This window comes from Pomacea canaliculata, linkage group LG9, assembly GCF_003073045.1.
Source record: "Pomacea canaliculata isolate SZHN2017 linkage group LG9, ASM307304v1, whole genome shotgun sequence".
NCBI lineage: Eukaryota > Metazoa > Mollusca > Gastropoda > Architaenioglossa > Ampullariidae > Pomacea > Pomacea canaliculata.
This window is the reverse complement of record NC_037598.1, coordinates 884408-906640: the sequence shown is the minus strand read 5'-3', so window position 1 is coordinate 906640 and position 22233 is coordinate 884408. Positions and strand designations below refer to the sequence as shown.

General features: G+C 39.2%; 2 protein-coding genes across 2 annotated transcripts in view; both read left to right on the top strand.

The window, feature by feature from the left end:
• Positions 1-22233, top strand: part of LOC112572306 (chymotrypsin-like protease CTRL-1) — a 182220-nt gene that overhangs the window by 99773 nt on the left and 60214 nt on the right. The gene's annotated exons all lie outside the window — the stretch shown is intronic.
• Positions 11815-16519, top strand: LOC112572309 (fibulin-5-like). The gene is made up of 5 exons (XM_025251922.1): positions 11815-11930; positions 12646-12780; positions 13791-13874; positions 14433-14546; positions 15578-16519. Exons 1-5 carry the CDS (start codon positions 11882-11884, stop codon positions 15658-15660), a joined length of 465 nt encoding a protein of 154 aa, XP_025107707.1. The 5' UTR covers positions 11815-11881; the 3' UTR covers positions 15661-16519.

The window sequence follows — 22233 nt, the reverse complement described above, 5'->3', positions numbered from 1 at the left end:
AAAAGACCTAACCGTCTCACTACGATAGATGTGTGAACACTTTTGTGGGGAGGCCTGTCTGTATAGAAACCTACTATCGCTGATAAATTCCTCAACACCTTAAGTGTTTGCACTTGCCCTACGCTCAAATTTAATTACAATGGTTTAGGAAGTCATTTATTTTTAAATTGCTACTTTTTCTTAAAGGCTTTGGGGGCGGTCGGTGTTGTAAGGGTCAGCGATCCAGTGGGGGTTGGTTGTGGTGGGTTCAGATCTCGTCTTAGACACGCTATTCTTTCTCTGCATGCGGCATGTGTTTAGAGAGGGTTGGGTGTTTTGCTGGGATATGGTCTGTATACCCTTAGCTGGTGGCTGGGTGCAAATCCCCAAACACCCCTTACACCCATGAAGGCTTTTGAGGGTAGCATTAATATTTAATAAATCATTTTCTAGTTTATGCAGGCTGACGTGAATCAATTCATTTAAGTCTTAGAAAGTTATTAACAAGTGAAGCCAAAGTAACTTTAAAAAAAATAAATCTCTCAAATAAAATGCACATGTATACTGGCAGAGAACTCTTTGGCCGATACTCTCCTTATCGAATTCATAATATCAATCGGTTATTAACAATCACTGACATGACCACATCTGGGGAAACATCTACCCAGGTGCTGTCTGGTATCGGTACTGTTGTGACCTGCAGGGGTCAGGTTGGTTAGTCGTTCTATCTTCACACTGAGAGACTCGGTCTCCGGAGGAGTTCACTGACATAAACCATGACGACTCCAGCATTAAAGAAGAGGCTAATCTCTCTCAAAGCTGCTACTCTCACGATGACCTGAATTAAAATATTTATGTGATTGTAAAGTTCTAAATACTACACGATCGACTCAAAGATTAGTTTTATTTGACAGCCTACTGCACCGGTGTGCCCAGTCTTCTATAGCGTCTTTCTATGTTTCTTTGAGATAACGTATCACGAGCTTGTGTAGCAGCCACCCTGATTGTGATGGTATATCACATGGTGGTGATAGAGAGCCCATAAGCTAATAAAGCGCCGCCATTATACGTGACGTTCCTTAGTGTTTGAGTAAAACACTGGTTGGTAACAACGTTTAGTCACGTAGTGAGGGGCTGGGCCTAAGCTGGGATCACTTTTAGCTTCCGAAATGTCCCTGTTGTACATTAAGTTCCCTAAATGCACTCGAGCTGATTGGATTTTAAGTCCCACCTTGTTAAAGACCCCCACGAAAACTACATCACTGTAGTTTTGTAGGGTAAGATGAGCGGAAGCGTGTAAATCAGCAAAAAAGCTTGTATGAATTGAAGAAATAAAAGAAAACGTTTTTTTATTACTTGCCGAATCCCTGTCCATTGATTCAGGTTTTATATGAATGAGAGAGAGAGAGAGATGAAAATCACGCAAATTGGCATTCAATAAATGAAGTAAAAAAATGTCAAAAGTAAAGATAGCACAACTCTATAACTGTTTTATTATTTAGAAACACTGACAATTTTGTTGTTGCTTTTTTTTTGGAAAGCTAGAGAAAAAGGAGGGATGTCCATATTATAGACGCAACAATATAATTATGGTTAAGGTGTTCATCATGGCTTTTTGACCGAGAGGGATTGTTTATTTTAAAACCAAAAACAAATGGGAATGTTAGCAGTGGTGCACATCTCGAGAAAAGCAAAAATCCGGGAGCCTGCATATATAAAACGGGGTATTGGCTTGAAATCGCTATTGAGGAATGTATACGTACACACACACACACGGTCGCACGCACGCACATGCAAGTACGAAAACACACGCACATACATCTACACATGTAAGAATAAACAGATAAATAGATAATTCACTCAGTTTTTGAGGCAGCCAGCTCTGCTTTTTACTGGCATAGAATAATTTAGCCCCTTAATTTCCCATGAGCTATTTACGCTGGTAAAGAACTGATACTGACTTAAAATTTGACTCTAAATCTTGTAAATGTTTTTACACTTTCATTTGTTATTGTTATGATGATTAATCGACTTATTTTTTTCATGAATTTTACATCTTACGATTGAAAAATATATATTGAAAATCAAAATACCGTAAATGTCAGACTATAAGGCGCTACTTTTGTCACCAGCTTTAATCCCTGCGGCCGCATACAATTGAAGCATTAATCAGTCGCTGAAGCACATACCCTCGTCATGACGAGAGAGGGGAGGAGAATTGTTTTTTTAGCCGAGCCAGCAACCAAGGCTATATCATGGCAAGACAGCCAGCCCTCTAAACAGATGTCACACGAAGAGAAAGAACAGCTTGCCCGAGATGAGAGCTGAACCCAGGACAGTCAACCTTCAGTGTATTGGTGAAAGGCACTGACCGTTGTGTCACGGACCTCCCTCATCCTGATGAGAACAAGACAAAAAGCCTATGATAAAGCTTTCAAGTTGTATATATCTGCGACTTATGAACCAGTCCAGCTTCTTTCTGAAAATGTTTTCTTTTAAATTAGTGGGTGTGGCTTATATACAGGTGCGCTCAATAGCCCGAACTTTACGGTAAGTACAAACATACCGCTTTGTGTTACATGGTACAAAGCTATTAACACAAAAAGAGGAACCGCAAAGAAAACAGTCTGTTTTTAAGTTGATGGGTTGATTGTTGATGAGAATTTAAATCAAATTCTCTACTACGCACTAGGTCTTACAATAAATGGAACTTGTTACACAAGCAGCAACAAATCCTATGTCATACAATGCGCACATGATCATTCCATATTCTTTGACACACGGATAAACAGATACATTCATCTATCGATAACATTATTCACTCGAAACATATCTATATATTTATATTTGTTACAGTGTAACAATTACACAGATTAGTACATATGCAGGTCATCTACGTTGTCCATACCGTCTTACTTATGAGAAGTGTTCGTTCTTTGGTCCAATATGTAAGTGTACATCCTAGAAACTATGAAAGATAGTGCTGATTAAATAGTGTTCAATTTCTCTTAAGAGCACACGACAATGAAAGATCCATCCATATTATTCTGTGTCAGGAAAGTGAAACGGAAGTTCCCAACTTATGATCCTTATCTGTTCTCTCCTCCCTCCCGACCAACCATCTGCAAGTCTGTAGTTACCGTACAACGACAAACATCTTGCTGACCTTTCACACTTTCTTTGTGACCGCGGTGCAGGTCAGGGAACGGAGAAAATGTTTAGTGGCTGCCGAGGTCACTCCCAGCTCTATGGATGCGACACTTACACTCTGCTCGCCGACAACAAGTTTCTGAGGAGTCTGCTCCGGATCTGTTACAAAAAACTCAGAACCAACAACTTTGTACGAAACAAGATTGCCACACTCGTTGGACACCAGGAACATTTTCAACAGTCAAGCGAAGTAAGTTGGTCTTCTTTGGTCATGTGACCTGGCACGACACCCTGTCGAAGACTGTCCTTCAAGGTACCTTGAAGAGTGGCCGACACCGCGGTGGTCAGAGGAAGAACTGACTTACAAAGGTCAAAGACTGGAGGTCGTCCTGTACAGGACCTTCTGACTATCGCCTCAATAGTCAAGAATGGTGGCCTGTCGGCTGCTAGTCTATCCTTGTCACCCCCCCCCCCCCCCCAACAACAGATGGCGGTCAAGAGGCGATTAACTGACTGATACTCTTAAACGGTTGTCAATGCAGCAAATTTGTTGACATCAACAAACTCGTTTAAAACTGAGCTCATGACAGCGGCGTAGGAACCGGAGGTGGAGACAAGGAGGCAGAACAGAAGAAAAAAAATTTAAACGTCGTTCACTGTCAGCACGATCATCTTCTTATGCCACTGCATCAGACTTCATTAGGCTTTCCCTTTTGGCTGCTACAGAATATTATTGGGAAGAGCGGAAAAGTAGATACTTCTTGAATTAATTTGCATTAGCTAATCAGTTTCTTACAGGAGTTTATAACATTACGCGTTAGATAACAATATATAACTTGTTAATATTATTTATATTTTTCTTGAGCGATGTCGACTGGGAGCCTGTGTTGAGGGTTTCTTATCCACCCCCTTCGCCCACTTCTGTGGTATTTAATACCGACTCTATAAGTCAAGATATCCGGGCAACCGACTGTTTAGGCAGCTTTGCGCTCTGAAGATAAAAGGTCTTTTGTTCGTTTTCTCCCCCTTTCGCTCACAAATTGAGTGTTAATTCCTCAACACACAAGTGCCTATCAGAAAGCAGATTTAGATCACTTGCGAAAGGTGGGTTCAAGTAAATAAGGGCACCTGAAGGTCTGTCCTTACCCTGACTGACACGCATTTTCCTTTGCATTGTAGTTTTTAAAATATAAGCTCTGAGTTTTAGGTAGATCATCTAATAAAACTTTTTAAATACAAAAACCACACGCCTTTCACAGCACTAAAACATGTTTTTTTCTCTTCATTATAATTTTACTTTTGTTATTTACTTTTTGTTCCCCTTTTTTGTTTCACTTGCTCTTTCCCTGTTTCCTCGTTGGTTTATAGAATCCCAAGTCATACAAAAACTATTTTTTACGAGGATTTTAAATCAGATGAACCACCGTCTCTAGATGAGAACAGGTTACCGGCGACTCGCTGGACTGAGTAACCTCACGTCTTCTCCGGTGTTCACAGAGCTACACTCGTCTGTATCGCGATGTGGAGTAAAGAATTTTCTTCCCTTGACCAACTGTCGACTACAGGTACATGATCTTTCTGTGGGCTGGGGATGGTAAGACAGCAAGGAAGAAGATGGCACAGCCCTTATAAAAGCTTGTTCCAAGAAAAAGTGTGAATTTATGCTCACTCTCCAAGTTAAGGCACGACATTTTTTGCTTTGTATTTTGCAGTAACCTCTCAGCTTATCTTCTTCCTGTGTAGAAATACTGACGATGTTTCCACCGTAACTGCAGATTGGCAAAAGTATATATTATAGAGCACCAAAAGATGCACTAAAATGTAGTTTAAGATACTGTGTTAGACTTACAAAAAAAAGATTGGAATGATCATCAGGCTAGTAAAACCATTGCAAGAAAAGTGATATATCAACATTTGATATCTGATTTAAAAATAACACATTAGTTAAAGTGACTGTGTCCCATCCCTAAATAATTATTATAGAATCAATCGGAAAAATCTGTACATCTACTAGATAGATATTATAAGCATTAGCAGGTAACAATATACCAAAAACCGTCAGTATAGGAAACAATTAAAATTCTTGAAAAAAAACTCTTGAGAGAGCAAAACGATTGTTACAACGCCACTGATATGACCTATACTGAACCGCCATTAGCACATCCTAAGGGATGTGTAGCAATAAACAACATATGTACAGACATATTTCATAAAGAAACCTAATAGTCGGTTCCCAGTCACTTAATCCCCAGACACTTCATCCCCGACACTTCATCCCCGACACTTCATCCCCTAGACTTTTAATCCCCAGACACTTCATCCCCAGACACTTAATCCCTAAACTAAATCCTTAACTATAAAAATTATGAAGTCAGCGAAAAATTTAATTGAAATTCAAATTCAAATCATGCTGTTAACTTCAACGTCATTTGAACATCAACAACATTAGTTAAAGTTCATATAAGCTAGTAAATTTAATGTTCTTCAACAAAATGATATGAAAATTGTTCTTGAGTGTCGGGGATGAAGTGTCTGGGGATGAAGTGTCTGGGGATTAAAAGTCTCGGGGATGAAGTGTCGGGGATGAAGTGTCGGGGATGAAGTGTCTGGGGATTAAGTGACCGGACACCCTAATAGTCACCTGAATTTTATTTACATCACGTTAGTCGTGGTGTATATTTGATGCCTGTTGGCCTCTAACTTTTTATGTTTCTTTGTCTCTTTATTATTTTCTTTCTAATAATCGGATCCTGCTCGGTTCATAGCATGTGATGTGATATTGTGTCCTTTTTTTGTCCTCCCGTGTCAATAGAAAACTGCTGAATATGCAGTTAGTTCATTTTGAACGACACATCATAATATTATAGTTGTTTTTAAAAATACTTTCTAGTCTAGAGCAAGACAGCACACGTATCCGCTGAGCCCTGTTGCCGTGCTCCCTGTGTTGGATACAATGTGCCTGTCTCTTAGAAACGCTGACCTGACATAAGATTGTGGCCGACAAGTCACACCCAACTAATAGTTTATTTCCCCAGAGCCAACTGAGGTCAGGTTCAGACATGTCAAGAACAGAACTACCCCTCATAGATACAGTCTGTGTGAAAAAAAAAACAGTCTCAACTCCGAACTAAAGGTTGAACATCTTCACTCTGTGTGCATTGTGTATAGACCAAATGTACAAAAATACATCCGTGCATGAATTTTTGAACGCCGACATATCTGTTTGTGTATGGCTTTGAATGTTATTACAGAATGCAATACCAACTTATGGACCTACAAGGGCAATTCCAATTACATGTGGAACTAAATTGTCTTTGATATATCGTGGATTAAGGTGGAGTTGAAATGTATGTAGCGTGTAGTGGATGGTTGTCAAACTAAAATGTGTGAGGTGAAGACAGTTTTATTATAGTTTTCATTTTTTGACAATTTTTACCAGTTATATTTTGGTTTACTGTTTCATCTTTAGTTCTTTTTATGATTTTTGTTTTGAAATGCTTGAGTACTGTACGTCCTGTGAGGTTGTTAAACAGTTATGTTAATCTTATTAGTGTAAACAAGTGTATTTATCTAAAAGAATGAGTACACTCTTTAAAAAGATTAAAAACAAAGGTGAGTTTTTTCTACTGCTATTATATGTGAAGGGAAATTAGCTTGTCGTTGTTTCGCAGTTCACACTATAATGTCCCATAGGATCAAATGTCACCGATACAATGAAAGTGCAACAGATGTGACTGAATTCGTTTGGATAGCGTTTGAAAACAAAACAACAGGTATACCTGAGAACATTATAGTGCTCCCTTGCTAAAGACTTTCGGACCTTCAGGACTCAAAAGCAAGAAGTAAATACATGTAGGAAAAGTCAAAACGCTGATATAACCCACATTCTCACCGACCAAAACTTACTCCATTCTTATTTTCCTTTACCCTATACCACTTTAAGGGTATATTAATGTTACAAATGTGAGGGAAAGCAGACAATTTTGAAAAAAAATGTCGCAGGCCTTCGATCACACTGTCATTATTTTAAGAATAAATAAATCTTGCATTACTCATTTCCAAGTTTTTTTGATAAGTATTATGAAAAAGCTTTTTGTCAAAAAAATTTTTATTTTTACAAAAATGTCTTAAATTTTGTGTTAGGAGACAATATAACACTTAAGACTTCATACAATGTTAGTTACTAGTTACTATTGCAAGCACATCCTTTTTTCGGACTGTTGTGACTACAGTTATACCAGAAAAGAACGTCGGCTAGAAGACAGTTATCAAGGCATCTGAAAGTAGTATGCAGAGAACAAAGAAAGACGCGAAAAACAAATATGAGGACTCATTCTCCAAAATATCAATGTCCTAGTGTGAGGCCAACGACAATATTTCTCTTCTGTAAGAAAGAGAAGGGCGAAGAAATCATTCTACGGTCTCCTTTAGAACAAAATACTATTACTATGTTCTAGAACTCTGGAACCTCTCTGCTTGTCTTAAAATGAATATTAAAATGGCATTGCCACTTTAATAGGAGCGATTTATATATATATATAAATACCAAGACGGTATGCACGTTGTGCAAACAGACAGATACAATATTATTTGTTCATTTTTATATAAACACCACAAGATACACACTTCAATACATTTTAAAAAGGCAGCTAAGATGCTATGGAACTAACTTTTTAACCAACCTAATAACGGGAAGGCTTCGGTGCTAACTTGTAAAGTATTGCATGGTTGTCAGGGGTGTCCGGTACACACCTCGAGTGAGTAATATATACAGGGAAACGTGGTAGGAACCAGTGAAATTGAAATCAATAAACCTCGTTGTACTTTAATAACGTCACTCACATGACCACTTGCAGGTGTTATTTTCGAGCACTTCTGTTGACTTTTCTTCACGTTTGGCAGAAGCATACAGAGAAGGCTTATCTTACAGGATTACGAGCAGAGATCAAAGGGACAGGAACATAACGAACAAAAAGGCTCCACATGGTGTCCAGTTTACTGTTCAAAGGCTCGCTGAAGTCATTTTAGAGATAAATGTAATAAATGCACCGTCTTTTCTTGTACTGATTTATTGCTTTGGCAGTAGAGTGTCTTAAAGTAAAAGTAATAGAAAGTGATAAAACGCGATTTAATGCCCATAGAAACCAGCTGGTTTGCGCAGGATATGTCCTATCCAGAGCTATTTGGTTGTTTTAATTATATTTAAACCACAGACTGACATTGCATATCTTTCCAGACCATCTAATTCCTAAGATATGGCTAGGCATTAGTTGGTAAAGGTCTGGAGCTTCTTGTTGAATGGTACTTGTCACTCAGCAGGTTTCAGAACCATACAGGAAGACTGCCTTTACATTGGTGTTGAAGATGTGGGTGCTACTGCGAAAGGACAATACTCGGGAGTTCCAGATGGGGTGTAGGCTGTTGACAGCATACCTGGCTTTGTGGATGTGGCTCCACCATTCTTGTTGACAATGCTCCCCAGATACTTGAAGAGGTCGGTTTCCAAGATGATCTTTTTTTGAAGTTGGATTCGGAGTTCCTGTTTGTTGTTGAATCTCATCACTTCAGTTTTATTTCTATTTCCCTTTAAGATAGTCTTCTCCGTTTCCTCTGCTAGCTTTTTCGGCTTGATTTGTTCATGTTGCTGCCGTTAAGATAGAAGACTAATGTCATCAGCAAAGTCCATGTCCTCTAGCTGTTCGGTGAAGGTCCACTCGATGCCGGTCTTGTTGCCTTGAGTCTTTTTATGTCTATGACCACCAGGAAGATTGTCAGTGATAATATTTAGCCCTGTCTTACACCAGTCTTCATTACAAAAGGCTTAGTGAGTTTGCCGTTGTGGATAACTCGGCAGGACGAGTCTTCGTAAAACCTATGGAAAATGCTTATAAGCTTTGGCGAAATACCATAGGCATAGTGGATCATCAACCTATAGATTACGTCCCTTTCTACATTGTCAAAAGCCTTCTCAAAATTCACAAAATTCATATAAAGAGAGGAATTCCATTCGAGAGACTGTTCAGTGATGATACGGAGGGTGGCGATGTGATCAGTAAATGACCTATCATGGTACTCCTACTCGTAATAAACGTATCTTATTCCTCCTTTCAAAGAGTGATGTGTGTGTGTGTGAGACAGAGAGTGGAAAATAGTTCACGCATATTTATAAGTCGTGCTAACAAACCTAAGAGGCCGTTGTCTACATCGCGTCAAGTATTGCTGCATGTATATAAAGAGATTCAAGCCCGGCTAGAGGTGGTGAAAGGTACTTTGAGTATAAACATTAGCCTTAATAAAATCTCTTGTGCGTTCTCTTTCATTTCTTCTCGACAAATGTCTTATTCCGTAGTTCCTTAATTTAGGGCGTCTTCTTCATTGGTGACCCGCGAGTTTCTTAACATATACACTACCAGGAGCCCCAGAAACAAAATGACATTAGCTCCCTAAATTTTTAACTCACGGCTAAGTGCTTATAGGGCAAGATGATGATAAGGTTAGTTTCTTTGTTTAGGTTAGCGAGCAGTTAGGACAAGGTGGTGTTATAAAGGTACAGTATGGTCCATATAAGAACGATATGAGGCATGCAGGACGACTACTGGGAGATGTCCACGTGGGTCCTGGCATCGTTACTGTTGTGTCCTACACAATTTACACTACTCTGTCCGTACATCGGAAAAAACTTTGCTCGGTGTTTGGTCATGAAAGACAGCGGGTAAAGAACAGAATGTATGGTAACACATGGTACACTAAATATGGAGTTAAAACATTTTACGCAAGTAAACTGATTGAACCCCCCAAATAAATGCCTCATCCAAGCAGAAAAAGCATCAGAACAGAAATGGCAACCAACAATACCCGAATTTCATTGTCGTGGTGAAAAAAAAACTGTAGCCAATGCGCCAGGAATTTTTTTTTTTAGGCCCTTCGCTCCTCCTGGGGCATAGGCCATCGACTACAGTCTTAACTGTCGATGATTTGGTAGCAAGGATTTGTTTTACGGGGTGGGGTTGCTGGCCCCACGCCCAACCCTCCTCCTTTTTCAGCCGGGCTTGGGACCGTCCTTGGCGGAGGGCGGCCAGCCCTGTAAACAGGTGCCACGTGCAGAGAAAGATCAGCGTGCCCGAGACGAGAAATGAACTCAGGGCAGCCAACCTTCACTGTATTGGTGACAGGCGCTAACCGTTGCGCCACCGGGCCGCTGCGCCAGGAAATGCTCATGGAGAAAAGAATGTTGGTAAAGACTTTTCTATAGTAAAGTTTTTGTTGACATAAACAGTGGATAAACAAAACGACATAAAGCGTTAAAGGTACTGCAGTGAGGGAATAAGTTAAAAAAAAAGGTAAGAAAGAGGTTGTGCTGCACGTTCCTATAAAATATCTGTTTAACTTCACTTTACCGACAGAAATAATCCACACATTAAATTGGACGCTAGTCTATCTCAAATATTCTGCTTTAAAGGCCACCGGCATTTGTAGGGTGATGGACATTACAGGATGGACACAAACATTAGGTTTTATTTAAAAGTTTTTTGAAAGGTGGCGCCAGTCGTGTAGAACATCCTGTATGCTTTGTTGATCAAGCGTATTCTGAGCTGATGTACTAATCATCCACACGGTTGCTGTAAAGAGTTAAATGCTAATAAAACTATTCCATGTGATGTTCATTAGCGATAAACCCCAGTCTTGATAACAACACTCAAATGACACAGAGGACCTGAGCTTACGATGTCATCCATGTATCTTCCGAAAATTTCACGGCTGTACACATTGTCACCTGAACGCTTTGAACCGATTCGATTGTTATCCTCACAAAAATATTAACCCCCCCCCCCCCCCACACACACACACACACACTGTCTTTAGTATATGAGCAAGATAAGTACGCGCGTTTAAACAAACTAAAAAATATTTATGATAGAAAGAAATAGAAGAAAATTATTTTCTTGGTCTCTGCCCTATCACCATGCATCGCAGAGAGAGATAGAGAGAGATTAATAAGTGCTAAAGACCAAAAGAAACACTGTCACTCAGCAAATTAGGAAAATGTTATTACGACACATTAACAAATAAGCATGTAGATTAAAATGAAATAAACTTGATTCTTATAAAATAGTAGATGAACAGGTGACAATAAATAACTTTGAATAGTTCGCAAGAACCCATGTTATAGCAAACAGAGGCTCAGGATTTATTAAGACCATTTTATCTGTATTCACAAAAGCTGTTTGAACAAAGCTGCAGTTTAAGCAGATGACACACAACAAACAAATATTATAAGCAAACCTTTCTGTACGCCAAGACGTGTAATCTAGAATTGTAAGAACTCAATGCTGACTCTAACACAGACCTGGGCAAAGGCCGGCCCGTGGGCCGGATCCGGCCCGCCTCCTGTCTCTGACCGGCCCGCCCTCTGGCGTACTATATATACAGTATTGGGTACAAATGAGTTAACTATATTAGTCCGGCCCTCTAAGACCTTCCCAATTTCTCATGCGGCCCCGTGGGAAAATTAATTGCCCACCCCCCCCCCTTGCTCTAACCATTCCCTGACATTGCCAAGGTGTACAAGTGTGACACAATAACTTGCTGTAGACCAATCAACACAGGTCCTCTGTAGTACATAGCAACCCACCATGGTTACAGTGTGTGTCAACATGTGTAGTTACTAGGGTGGAGGAAATAAAAGACCACCAAGCTCCACCCCAAAGCCAGTCAGCGCCGGGCGACATCAAGCAAGAGAAAGACAAGGACAATGCAGGCGATACTCCTAGTGACTGTCTTCTCCTGTCTTCTTGGGGCTGGTGAGTGGCTCTGTACTTTGTGTTCATTGAGTGCCTTGAGGGAAGGAATTTCTAACCTTTAGAACATTTATAACATGGCATGTTCTGGATGCGATGTCTTTTTTAGTTCTATCAAGTAAAAACTATTATCAAAATACATAAACATTGTATGAAGTCTCTTTCTGTTTTTTTTTCTTTGAATATATATTTATATATTACATAGTAAATAATAATAATAGGTATTTGTAATGCTCAGCACCACGACTAAGATAGATCGCACTCGCTGGGGAGACCAGTAATGATAAACTAACAGAGAGTGAACGGTGAGATATGTACAAGCACAGAACGTAGAGCAATCCATATGCTCAATATTTTATATATGTCCAATATTCTGTCCATTACATTCGGACGTAGATTAAACTGACAAAAACATATTTAATAGTCGTAGCTACGATTAAACAAAAATGATTCACTATATAATTACCTTATGAACAGATTTCTGTTGTCATGGGTCATAGGCTTCGGCATATTGGTATTCTTTTATGTAAAAAAACTCTTTGTTATATTTATGTGACCTGTATAACAAATCTGAAAATATGTGTAAATACAAATAAGCAGTTTAGAGAAAGAGAAATACAAAAGAGAGGAGGGGAGGAGAAGACAGAAGATTAAGTGACAGGTAGCAAGACATATACAAAGCTACCTCCCTGTGTTGATTATGCAAATCTGTGTACAGCAAATGCAGGTGATGTTACATTCGGCAACCCATGCGTTGCTGCGGACACCTGCACTGATCCCAACAACGAATGTTCACCGACAACTGCAAAGTGTGCATGCAAAAGTGGATATACTGCGGTTAACGGAGCCTGCAGTAAGTGTACTTAGCATTTTGTAATGATTGCGATAAGTAATACTGTACGCTCCTTTTATTGATATGATATAAGCAAGAATAACAACGATTGCCGCACATTCGTGTAAACAAGCAATATCACGCGCCTATTTATCCCATTGTTCTGACTGTGCTATTAGTCCTGTACTGCAAGTGGAGAGTCCAGTAGTAACATTACTGACCACATAGCACAGACATCTCACATATATAACAAATGATTTTCCCAGAATAAAGACAGTGTGTTTTCCTCAGTGGTAACGTTGATGTGATGTTCACTCTACTGTTATCATCATGTTATTGACGCTGATGGTAAGACTAGCGGTTATGCCTTCGGCATTGTTTGCTGTTTCGTTTCTTTGAAAGGTTTATGAATGTAGGTCACATCCAATCTTTGCCACAGAACAGTAATCGCCTTCGTTGTTTTGTCTCCACTCTGGTTAATCAACCCAGCAAAGAACATTGTAAACTCCAGGTGACTTTCATTACCACATACTGAGTAGAACTCTCTCCATAGTACTGATTGGTATGCAGCAGTATGCACAATAAAATGGGAGAGAAGACACCACATAATTCCGCACACCCATGAACAGAAGAAGATAGAGAGAAGACACTGAGCGACAAATAGTTAACACTTTAGCAAATACTTTTACTTGATGGACCTTTGGAGATGGAGATGAGTTTATTTCCTTTGAATATAATTTGATGAACACAGCTAGAGAAGCTCGTGTCTTTTGACTGTGAGAAACACAAAATAGAGAATTAAACTCGACAAAATAAATAAATAAATAAATGTATATAAATAACAGCAACACATGACAAGAAAAGAATAAAAGACGGAAAGGGAATTGTGAGCAAAACAAATAAAACAACTACAAATAAAAGACGAAGATAATAAAATAAAAGCCAATATGAGGTTTTATCTCACAAAGGTTTCATTATCTTGTCTCAGCAATGAAAGAGCCATTTCACGCAAATTTGATATTTGTTAACAGCTGCAAACGGAGCCCTTGGTACAGCTTGTTTAACAGGTTCTGCCTGCACTGGAAACCCGTTAGTCTGCGATTCAAATGTATGCAGTAAGTATTTCACTTCTGTTCTTTACTGACTTTGAAGAAAGCGTGAAGAAACGATATTTTCTTCATTTCTAAGTGTTGTGAATATTTCCTGGTTTCTTCATTGCTTTATTCTTTTCTTACTTTTTCAATCATTTGCAACTACCCTTTAGAAATGTACTTTTTAGCTTTATTAAATTTGCATAATTTGACCATCTCATATTTACTCTAATTTTATTTAATTATTGTTCACACGATTAAGAAAGCTACATTTTTTTTAAAAAATCGTTATTAACCGTTACAACAAGCTGAAAAAAATTTTCTTGGAGTAAAGAAAACGATGACATTATACATCACAGATTATGGAACATGTAAATATTTATTCATGCATTGTAAATATAAACACATTTCATAAACACTTGTGTTTACAGATATATTTATTTTATGTTATCTGTTTGTCTACATCCATGTGCTCAAAATGCGAAGTCTATAGTGATCGTTTAAAACTAAAGGCATTTCTTCTTCATTCTCAATTATAGACAAGAATATAGACTGTATTTTGTCCACACATCTCTTTGTTAGAGAAAAAATCTGGAGAGGACTGTAGTGCTGCGGCTGACTGTGTTTCACACTCCACCTGCTCCACGAAGTGCGGGTGTGACAGCGGGTACACTGCGACAGCGACTGGCTTGTGTAGTAAGCATCTCACTTGTACACCTTTAACTTATGGTCATTAAATAATTTTTACTTTCACTAAAAGTAGGTTTAGCGAACTTTTTTTGTCACCATTGTGTTTGAAGGAAGTGTCAATTTTAAATAGAAGTAACATTTATATGTTATTCTACATTACGTACACACATTTGAAAATTTGTAGACAGTAATAATGTAAATGTGTGAGGATGAATAGATAACTGTTAGTAATAGGAGACACTGAATCGCTTAAAATGGCAAATGATGATGATGATGATGATGATGTAGTTTTATAGCGCGCCAGTATCCGCATCACAAAGATGCGCTCAATGCGCGGTGATCCCTTGCACCTCATAAGTTTACATAACGATTTGACTTCAAAATATAGAACAAGTGGTTTATATTTACCTTTAAGTGAAAGTCATACTTGTGAACTAATGTGAATTCAGAGAACAGTAATTTAGTTTTATTTGATCTCTCTCTCAAAAACACACACACGCGTGCCATGAGAGCGTTTGAGAAGGGCATACAATAGCAATAAAGTAGAATATATGTCTATTAAAGGATAACAACAATAATAAGTTTCAGTGAATACCAGCCCCAAGTATCAAAAACGAACTAGCTTCTCTTTGACAAAAGTCAGTCTATTCTAATCATTTATGCATTAATTTTTATCATCAAAATATTACATACAAATATTTCTTTTTAGAATTTTAGCTGTGCCTTCATTTATGTAACAAATATAGAAGGATAACCCAGAAGATTCCTTTTACTTATGACTTTAAACTTTTCGTAACCCCGAGGGTTTATTAGATGCAAATTTTACAAGACCTTATGAGAGACATCTTTCTGACATCTATCCACCACTCGACAGCCCCTACTACCCCACCATCATTATCACTAAAGAACAATCGAGTGTGTATATTGTATATGTTTTATTCTTTTTTTATGTATCTCTTTTGATGTTTTATTCACAAGGTACACTATAATTCTTAAAACTTCTTTACTTAAACTTTGACTCTCTGTGCTTTGAACAGACGGAGTTGCTCCCCAGTCTGTGTCCTCCTGGCTTCTCACCGGCACCATCATCACGTGTTTGGTGACCTTCAGTCTTCCGTAAGACAACCTTTGACCTTCCACTCAGACCCGGAACCGAAAATGGACTTTGCTCAATCGACTTCTGAGACTGTAGTCTTCCTATATTTACTTTTTTAAAAAGACGAACAGAGGAATCAGCAGGGCACTCAAAAACTACAAGCTAAGAAAGTTTTAAGCTGTATTCACACGGAAGCGAAGTAAAAGAAACATTTTGAAGTATGTAGATGTTGGATCGTAGAAGACAAACAATTTGAAAGACGTTTACCAGCGTAAAGACAAATAGACAACGAAATGTAAAAACCCAGTAAGACCTTATTGTTTGCTAGTTTAAAATGACGATTAACCTGGAAATTTAAAACGATGAATATGCTGAAGTACACAGTCGAAGATCTTCTATTTTTTATTGTTCACAATTTCACTTCTGTTTCGAGTATCTTTGCTAGATTACTGTGACTCAATGGAGCTACAATTAATTGCAGAAGAAGAATTCTTTAATGGAGGCTCCACGTGATGTGCACTTTCTCCTCACTATTTTTTCTTTATTGAGTCCCTCTCCTCTCACACCCTTTTCTTTTCTTTGTTCCTTGACTGTTTCTTTTTCTCTCCCTCTCCCTCTCCGCATGTTCACTGTATGAACCAAACGTTATCGTCTGGTGAAAGTTAGGAACCTCCATTGAAAAGAATTCACTTGTTACCTATGAAATGATTTGATATTTCGTTTTTTTACATTTTAATAATTGACATCTATTTATAGACTTTGACTTCCAATAGATTACATTTACAGTACTATGTCTGTACTCTAGAGGCCTGTTTCTCTATTGCTCTCAGTGAATGCAAAATTACTTTCCGTCCTATTTTATTAAATATTTTTTGAATGAAGACATATTTGTGTGTGTGTGTTTGCGCGCAGGATAAGCGAGAACACGTGGATGTATGCTTGACTAAATTTATTTTACTTAGGGAATTAAATACGATATATGCAAGTTGAGTCACATAAACATATTCCACCTCTGATCCACAGATCAAACCATTAATATACAAGAAGCGATATTATCCTCATAAACAAAGATAAAATACTTCAATACCGAGGTCACTCAAGCCAGCACACATGAGTACAAAAGTCATTGAATACAGTCATCTCACCATCCAATACTTCAAGATTTTTTCTCAAATATTTAGAGTACGTCCTAGCTGAGTTCCTCGATGAGTGTCTCGAATAAGCAGGTAAAAGACAAAGAAAATCTACACTTGCGTTCAGCACCGTCCGCTCCACAGTACTACATACGTAAAAACAAGAACTATCTCCCTTGAAAGACTAGAATAAATAAGTCGCCAACAAAAGTAAATACTCGATTCTCGTTATTTTCAGAAACAAATATATGACCTTACAGTTTTCGAAAAATTCGAGCTTACCTGCGAGTAGCTACAGTGGTGTTTGGCAAGAAACCAAGACAGCGATCGAGTTGAGAGAAATGAATGGTCAGTAGTCTTACCTGGCAGGTAGTTACTAATCACAAATGCACGCCAGGCACCCTTACAAAACGGGTAGATAAACTCCGCCCCTGGGTCCCTGGTTTCTCAGCCACCAACGAATCAAGAGTTGTCTCTCATGTTCCGGTCAGTACTGGACCGCGTGACGTCACTCTAGGGGGAGGGGCGTAGATATGTATAGTCAATAGGACCGACAGGTGTTGACAGTCCGCTGGACAAGTAGTGTCAAGTGTCCATTGACACAAGATTTACGTCAGGTGGCGAGTGACGGACGGTGTAACAGGTAAGCTGACGTGGATCACCTAGGGATAACAGTTAACCACCAACTGGGAGGTCAAAGGGATTCGACTGTGCGGCACCCGAGGGCTACCTACGGACAAAACCTCTCGTTAGTTATATAGACACGCTGCTTAATTTAGTCGCATCTGGTCTCACGTACACAGTGAGCCACTCACCAACAGGAATAAGCCGTTCATTTTATCATAAGGTAAATAGTTTTTTACAAACCTAGTCACACACACACACATTCGTCAGAAAATCTCTCTATTAGAACAAAACGAATTTTATTTATCACAATTCTCTTATACAATAAAGTTGGTATGTTTTGTTGTTGTTAGTATTACTGTCTTGTTGACGAAGATTTTTAATCGAGAAAGAAGAGAAGTGGTGTGACAAAAAAAAATAAAGGTGGCCATTGTAATTAAATAACCAGCCTGTTTCAAGGCCAGAAAAGCAGGGTGAAAGCTGATAAAACTTTAAAGAGGGGCAGCGGTCGCCCTGAGGCGATACCCGGCGTTGAGTTGGACAACAGATACCTGTCACTCCATCCGTCACTCGCCACCTGACGTGATTCTCGTGACGTAACAGCAGTCAACAGACCTCGCAGCGTGATGATGACATCACAGCAGGTGAGCGCGGTGTAGTCACGGCTGCTTGATTGCTGGACCGTGGCTTTCGACACACCTCGTTAACTAAGTTTTCAGTGAGCTCGAGGAAGTGTTACACAAACTATTTACCACCACTCAGGTGAGCTTAGCGAGGCCTCTCTCTGATGTAGCTACAGCGACTCACCGTGGCCGGTGTCACAGAGAGCATGCAGGTGGGCAAACTTATTGTCTACAGCTGGCAGACTGCAAGTGATCTTGTCTACGTCGCTTCTTTCTTTGTGTTTCGTTGGCAAAGCCTACAGGCAACAGCAGTAGACCCTGTAGGAGTAGAAAGGGGGGAGGGGGATGATGATGTGACACTAATTGTCCAGCGGACTGCCAACACCTGTCGGTCCTATTGAATATACATCTCTACGCCCCTCCCCTTAGAGTGACGTCACGCGGTCCAGTAATGACCGGAACATGAGAGACGACTGTTAATTGGTCGTTGGCTGAGAAACTAGGTACTCAGGGCGGTTTTTTTTATAAGGGTGCCTGGCAAGCAATTGGAGGTTATTTAGTAAATATCCGCCAAATGAGACTACTGACCATTCATTTCTGTCATTTCGATCTCTGACTTGGTCTTCTTGTCAAACACTACTGCAGCTACTCGCAAGTAAGCTTAAATTTAACTTGTAGGTCATATATGTGTTTTTGACAATGACGGGAATCGAGAATTTCCTTGTGTTGGCGTATTATTTATTGTTGTTTAGAGTGTGTAATATTACAGTCCAGCCACTTTTAATTTGTTTTTACACTATTGTTTAGAATACAGTTGTGTGTATTTCTAGACTCTTCCATCTGCTATTTTCTTTTAGTAGAGAAAAACAAACTGATTGAAATAGCGAGGTATCACTTGATAAAAACGAAATTCTTTGACACTACAGGCTTTTTTCAAATTCTTGTTGTACCCGGGTATGATAGTGTGAAGCACAAACCCACATCTGCTTGCGCTTAGTTGATTGCTTTGACGAGACAGTGAACTCCTGAAACAAAGAGTGTCGAGCACGGCACTCAACATTAACAACAACAAAACCCACTCAAACTATCATTTCAGCCTTTCTAGTATACATGAGAGAAAGTGAATAATTCATCCAGATATGTAAAATTAGTGTATTACACGAAGCGTTAACCAAGTATTACAAAAAGGAAAAAACTTTTGGTATATATTTTGTAAAAGTAAGAAAATCCATGTCCTTTCTTCCAAAACCTGTCAAAGTCAGGTCAAAGGTTATAGGCTCTAACACGTAGACTATGAAGACCAAATAATTATACTCTCAATCGAAATACTAGTTCAGGTATTTGTTAGTCGTAACAGAGTGGCCTTACATTAGAGACGCGAACTATGTATGCTTGTTTACTACAAGTAGGCGGTAAATAGAATGGTAAATTGAAAATTATTGCTTTTGATTTATTTCGACAGGTATGGATGTGACACAAGCAACGTTTTCAGCTGACTCTAATGAACCCGAGTGTCCAATTTGTCTGGGTCCCTTCACGGAGCCCAAGATCATGTTATGTGGACACATCACGTGCCGGGGTTGTCTTATCACCTGGGTAACAACACAACTCCGACAGGTCGGCTGTCCTCTGTGTCGCCATCCAATGTTCCAGTTTTTGCTTGTGAACGAACCCGAGGACTTTGTCGCGTTAGTAGTCGACTGTCTTCCCACGGAGCACGTGATCATGGCGACCGCACGCGGCAAACATGACGTCACACCGGACACGTGCTCGGGGTGCGAAGGTCTGCTGTGCATGTGGCGCAGCTCTCCTCACCCGCAATGTCCGGGACAAGATGTGCAGAACACTGAGGCAGACGCTCGAGCGGCCATGAATGATCTGACCAACATGGTGCAGGTGATGATGGAAAAGAGTAATAAGTTGCAGAAACATGTCATGGCCATGGAGGCTGAGTTCCGTTGTCTGGTGGACGTGAAGGAGATTGAAGAAGAGGTGCAAGCCCAAACCTGGCATTTTTTCAACTGGTTAAAGACTGAGAATGAAAAACTTCGCTCTGTCCTCTTTACCCACCAGCACCGTTTGAAGCGAATGAGAGACAGCCATCAGGTTGTGGCTACCATGCTGATGAAGAAGCCCATGCAGGACAGATTAGAACAGTTCAGGAGAAAATTGGATCTGATAAACCAAATTTTTTTGCGATACTCACAGTGTGTGCGGGCAACATGGAAAAAAGTAGTTTAACTGACATGCATGCAACCAAGATGGTATAACATTGTCTACATTACTGCTATTCATTTTCTTAGCATTTTATAATGTCGATAGATGTTCGATTTCATCATTTGTTTGTACCCAGATAACACACATTAACAAATACGAAAGAAACTTATTTGTATGATTTTATATATTTTTTTAGTATTATAGATTTCATCAGTATCCCTTCCTTTTCTTACACTATAAATGCATTGCCTAATCAATCACGAATTAAAATAAAATCGGTAGAAATTTATTTACAACAAAAGAAGAATATGAAGAAGAAATGTAGCACGATTGGAGGGAGAGAGAGAGAGAAGGGGGACAGATAAGATGCGATCAGTACATTTCAATCCCTAGATGCTTCTAATTAAATTCATTTTCCTTTGATTAAGCTACAATTAAGCGTCCAGAGATTTTATGATCACATCGGTTGACAGTGATTAGAGACCTCACCAATCCAGTGCATGTCAAAGTACTTTTAACTTCATTCCAGATTTAACAGAAAGCAATTAAAAAAAATAAGAGAAGAGACTTTTCTACCAGAGGAGGAGCTTGTCTTTTGAAAGAAGACATGCTGACATTGATGAGATGCCATGTGTGTGTAGTGTATAAAATGGGTTCAGACCAACTCCCTTAAAATGCAGTTGGCAATTTAAAGTGCTAAGATCGTGCATCAGTGCAGTGAATGTAAATTTTCCTTCAAAAAATAATGTAGTTTGAACAAATCCATCAGACTCAACACATATTTTGCCTGCATCTCCATGCTTTGTATAATTGTCAGAGATCTCATATCTTTTCAAAAGCTACGAGAACCCAAGGTACACTGCACTGTATTTTCTATCATTGGTCTGTCACATTCTCTGATTTTTAAGTTAAAGGTGAATTGCATTCGACATTGCAGCAACATCAGCTTCCCAGAGTTGTTTGAAAGCAATCAGCAATGAAAAAGGTAATTTCTCTACCGAAAGAAAAGCTTGCTAGATAAGCTGAGAAATACAGCACTAGGCCCAATATAACCCTGATTCAAAATGTAAAAACACTTTATGGGTACTGTACTGACATTATTTAAAAGTAGCCGAACACTTGTATTCCATTTTTTTCACATGTTTCTGCACATGTTCAAATTCTTCCACATACTGACATCAGAAAATTATTCCAACAAGATGCATTCCATTCTAATCGGCCTTGTGCATCTTGAGAATAGCTCTGTGCAAGTTGGATAAAAAGGCAATTTTTTTCTTTGTTGCTGAAGAAATTAGAAAGTATATTAAACCTAACCATCACCAAGCTGACCAAGGGAGGGAGCTGCTAAGAATATTTTACTGACATAAGATGAGTTGTCTCCCTTACAAGATAAAAGAGTGAACGTATGAAGTCTTTTCTTTTAAGTAGATGTAGAACGAAAAACCTAGACATTTCAAAATAATCATTTTCACCATCCAGAGATTATGTTGCTATTATGTGCGCCATGTGTGGCCCTATGCTCCTCGAAGAGCAGAGGATGTCAATAAGATATGAAAGTTGTAGACGCAGGGTACTCGTGCTAAACAGACATGTGTGTCTTAATCTTTGTAGTAGAATTAATAAAGTACTGTTCTTGGTTATACATTATGATCATGTGTTAAATTATTGTGTTATCTTTTCACCCTTGTCTATTCACTCTTTATCTACTGTGTCAACAATCCGTGGCTCCCAGCATATGGGAGAGCGGTCCGGTGGCGCAACGGTTAGCGCCTGTCACCAATACAGTGAAGGTTGGCTGCCCAGAGTTCATTTCTCGTCTCTGGCACGCTGTTCTTTCTCTGCACGTGGCATCTGTTTACAGGGCTGGCTGCTTGCCGTAATATAGCCTTAGTTGCTGGCATGGCGTAAAACACCAATTCCACCCCCCCCCCTCCCAGCATATGGGTAAGGGGAGCAACTGCTTATGCTGGGTGACGATGTGCAAAACTAAGTTCGTTTTG

What these genes read in the sequence shown, in the direction of transcription:
- LOC112572309 (XM_025251922.1), top strand. Translation starts at nt 11,882, where the DNA reads ATGCAGGCGATACTCCTAGTGACTGTCTTCTCCTGTCTTCTTGGGGCT. An exon ending in TGCGGTTAACGGAGCCTGCA is followed by an intron (nt 12,781 to 13,790) that starts GTAAGTGTACTT and finishes ATTTGTTAACAG; the next exon opens with CTGCAAACGGAGCCCTTGGT. An exon ending in GACAGCGACTGGCTTGTGTA is followed by an intron (nt 14,547 to 15,577) that starts GTAAGCATCTCA and finishes TGCTTTGAACAG; the next exon opens with ACGGAGTTGCTCCCCAGTCT.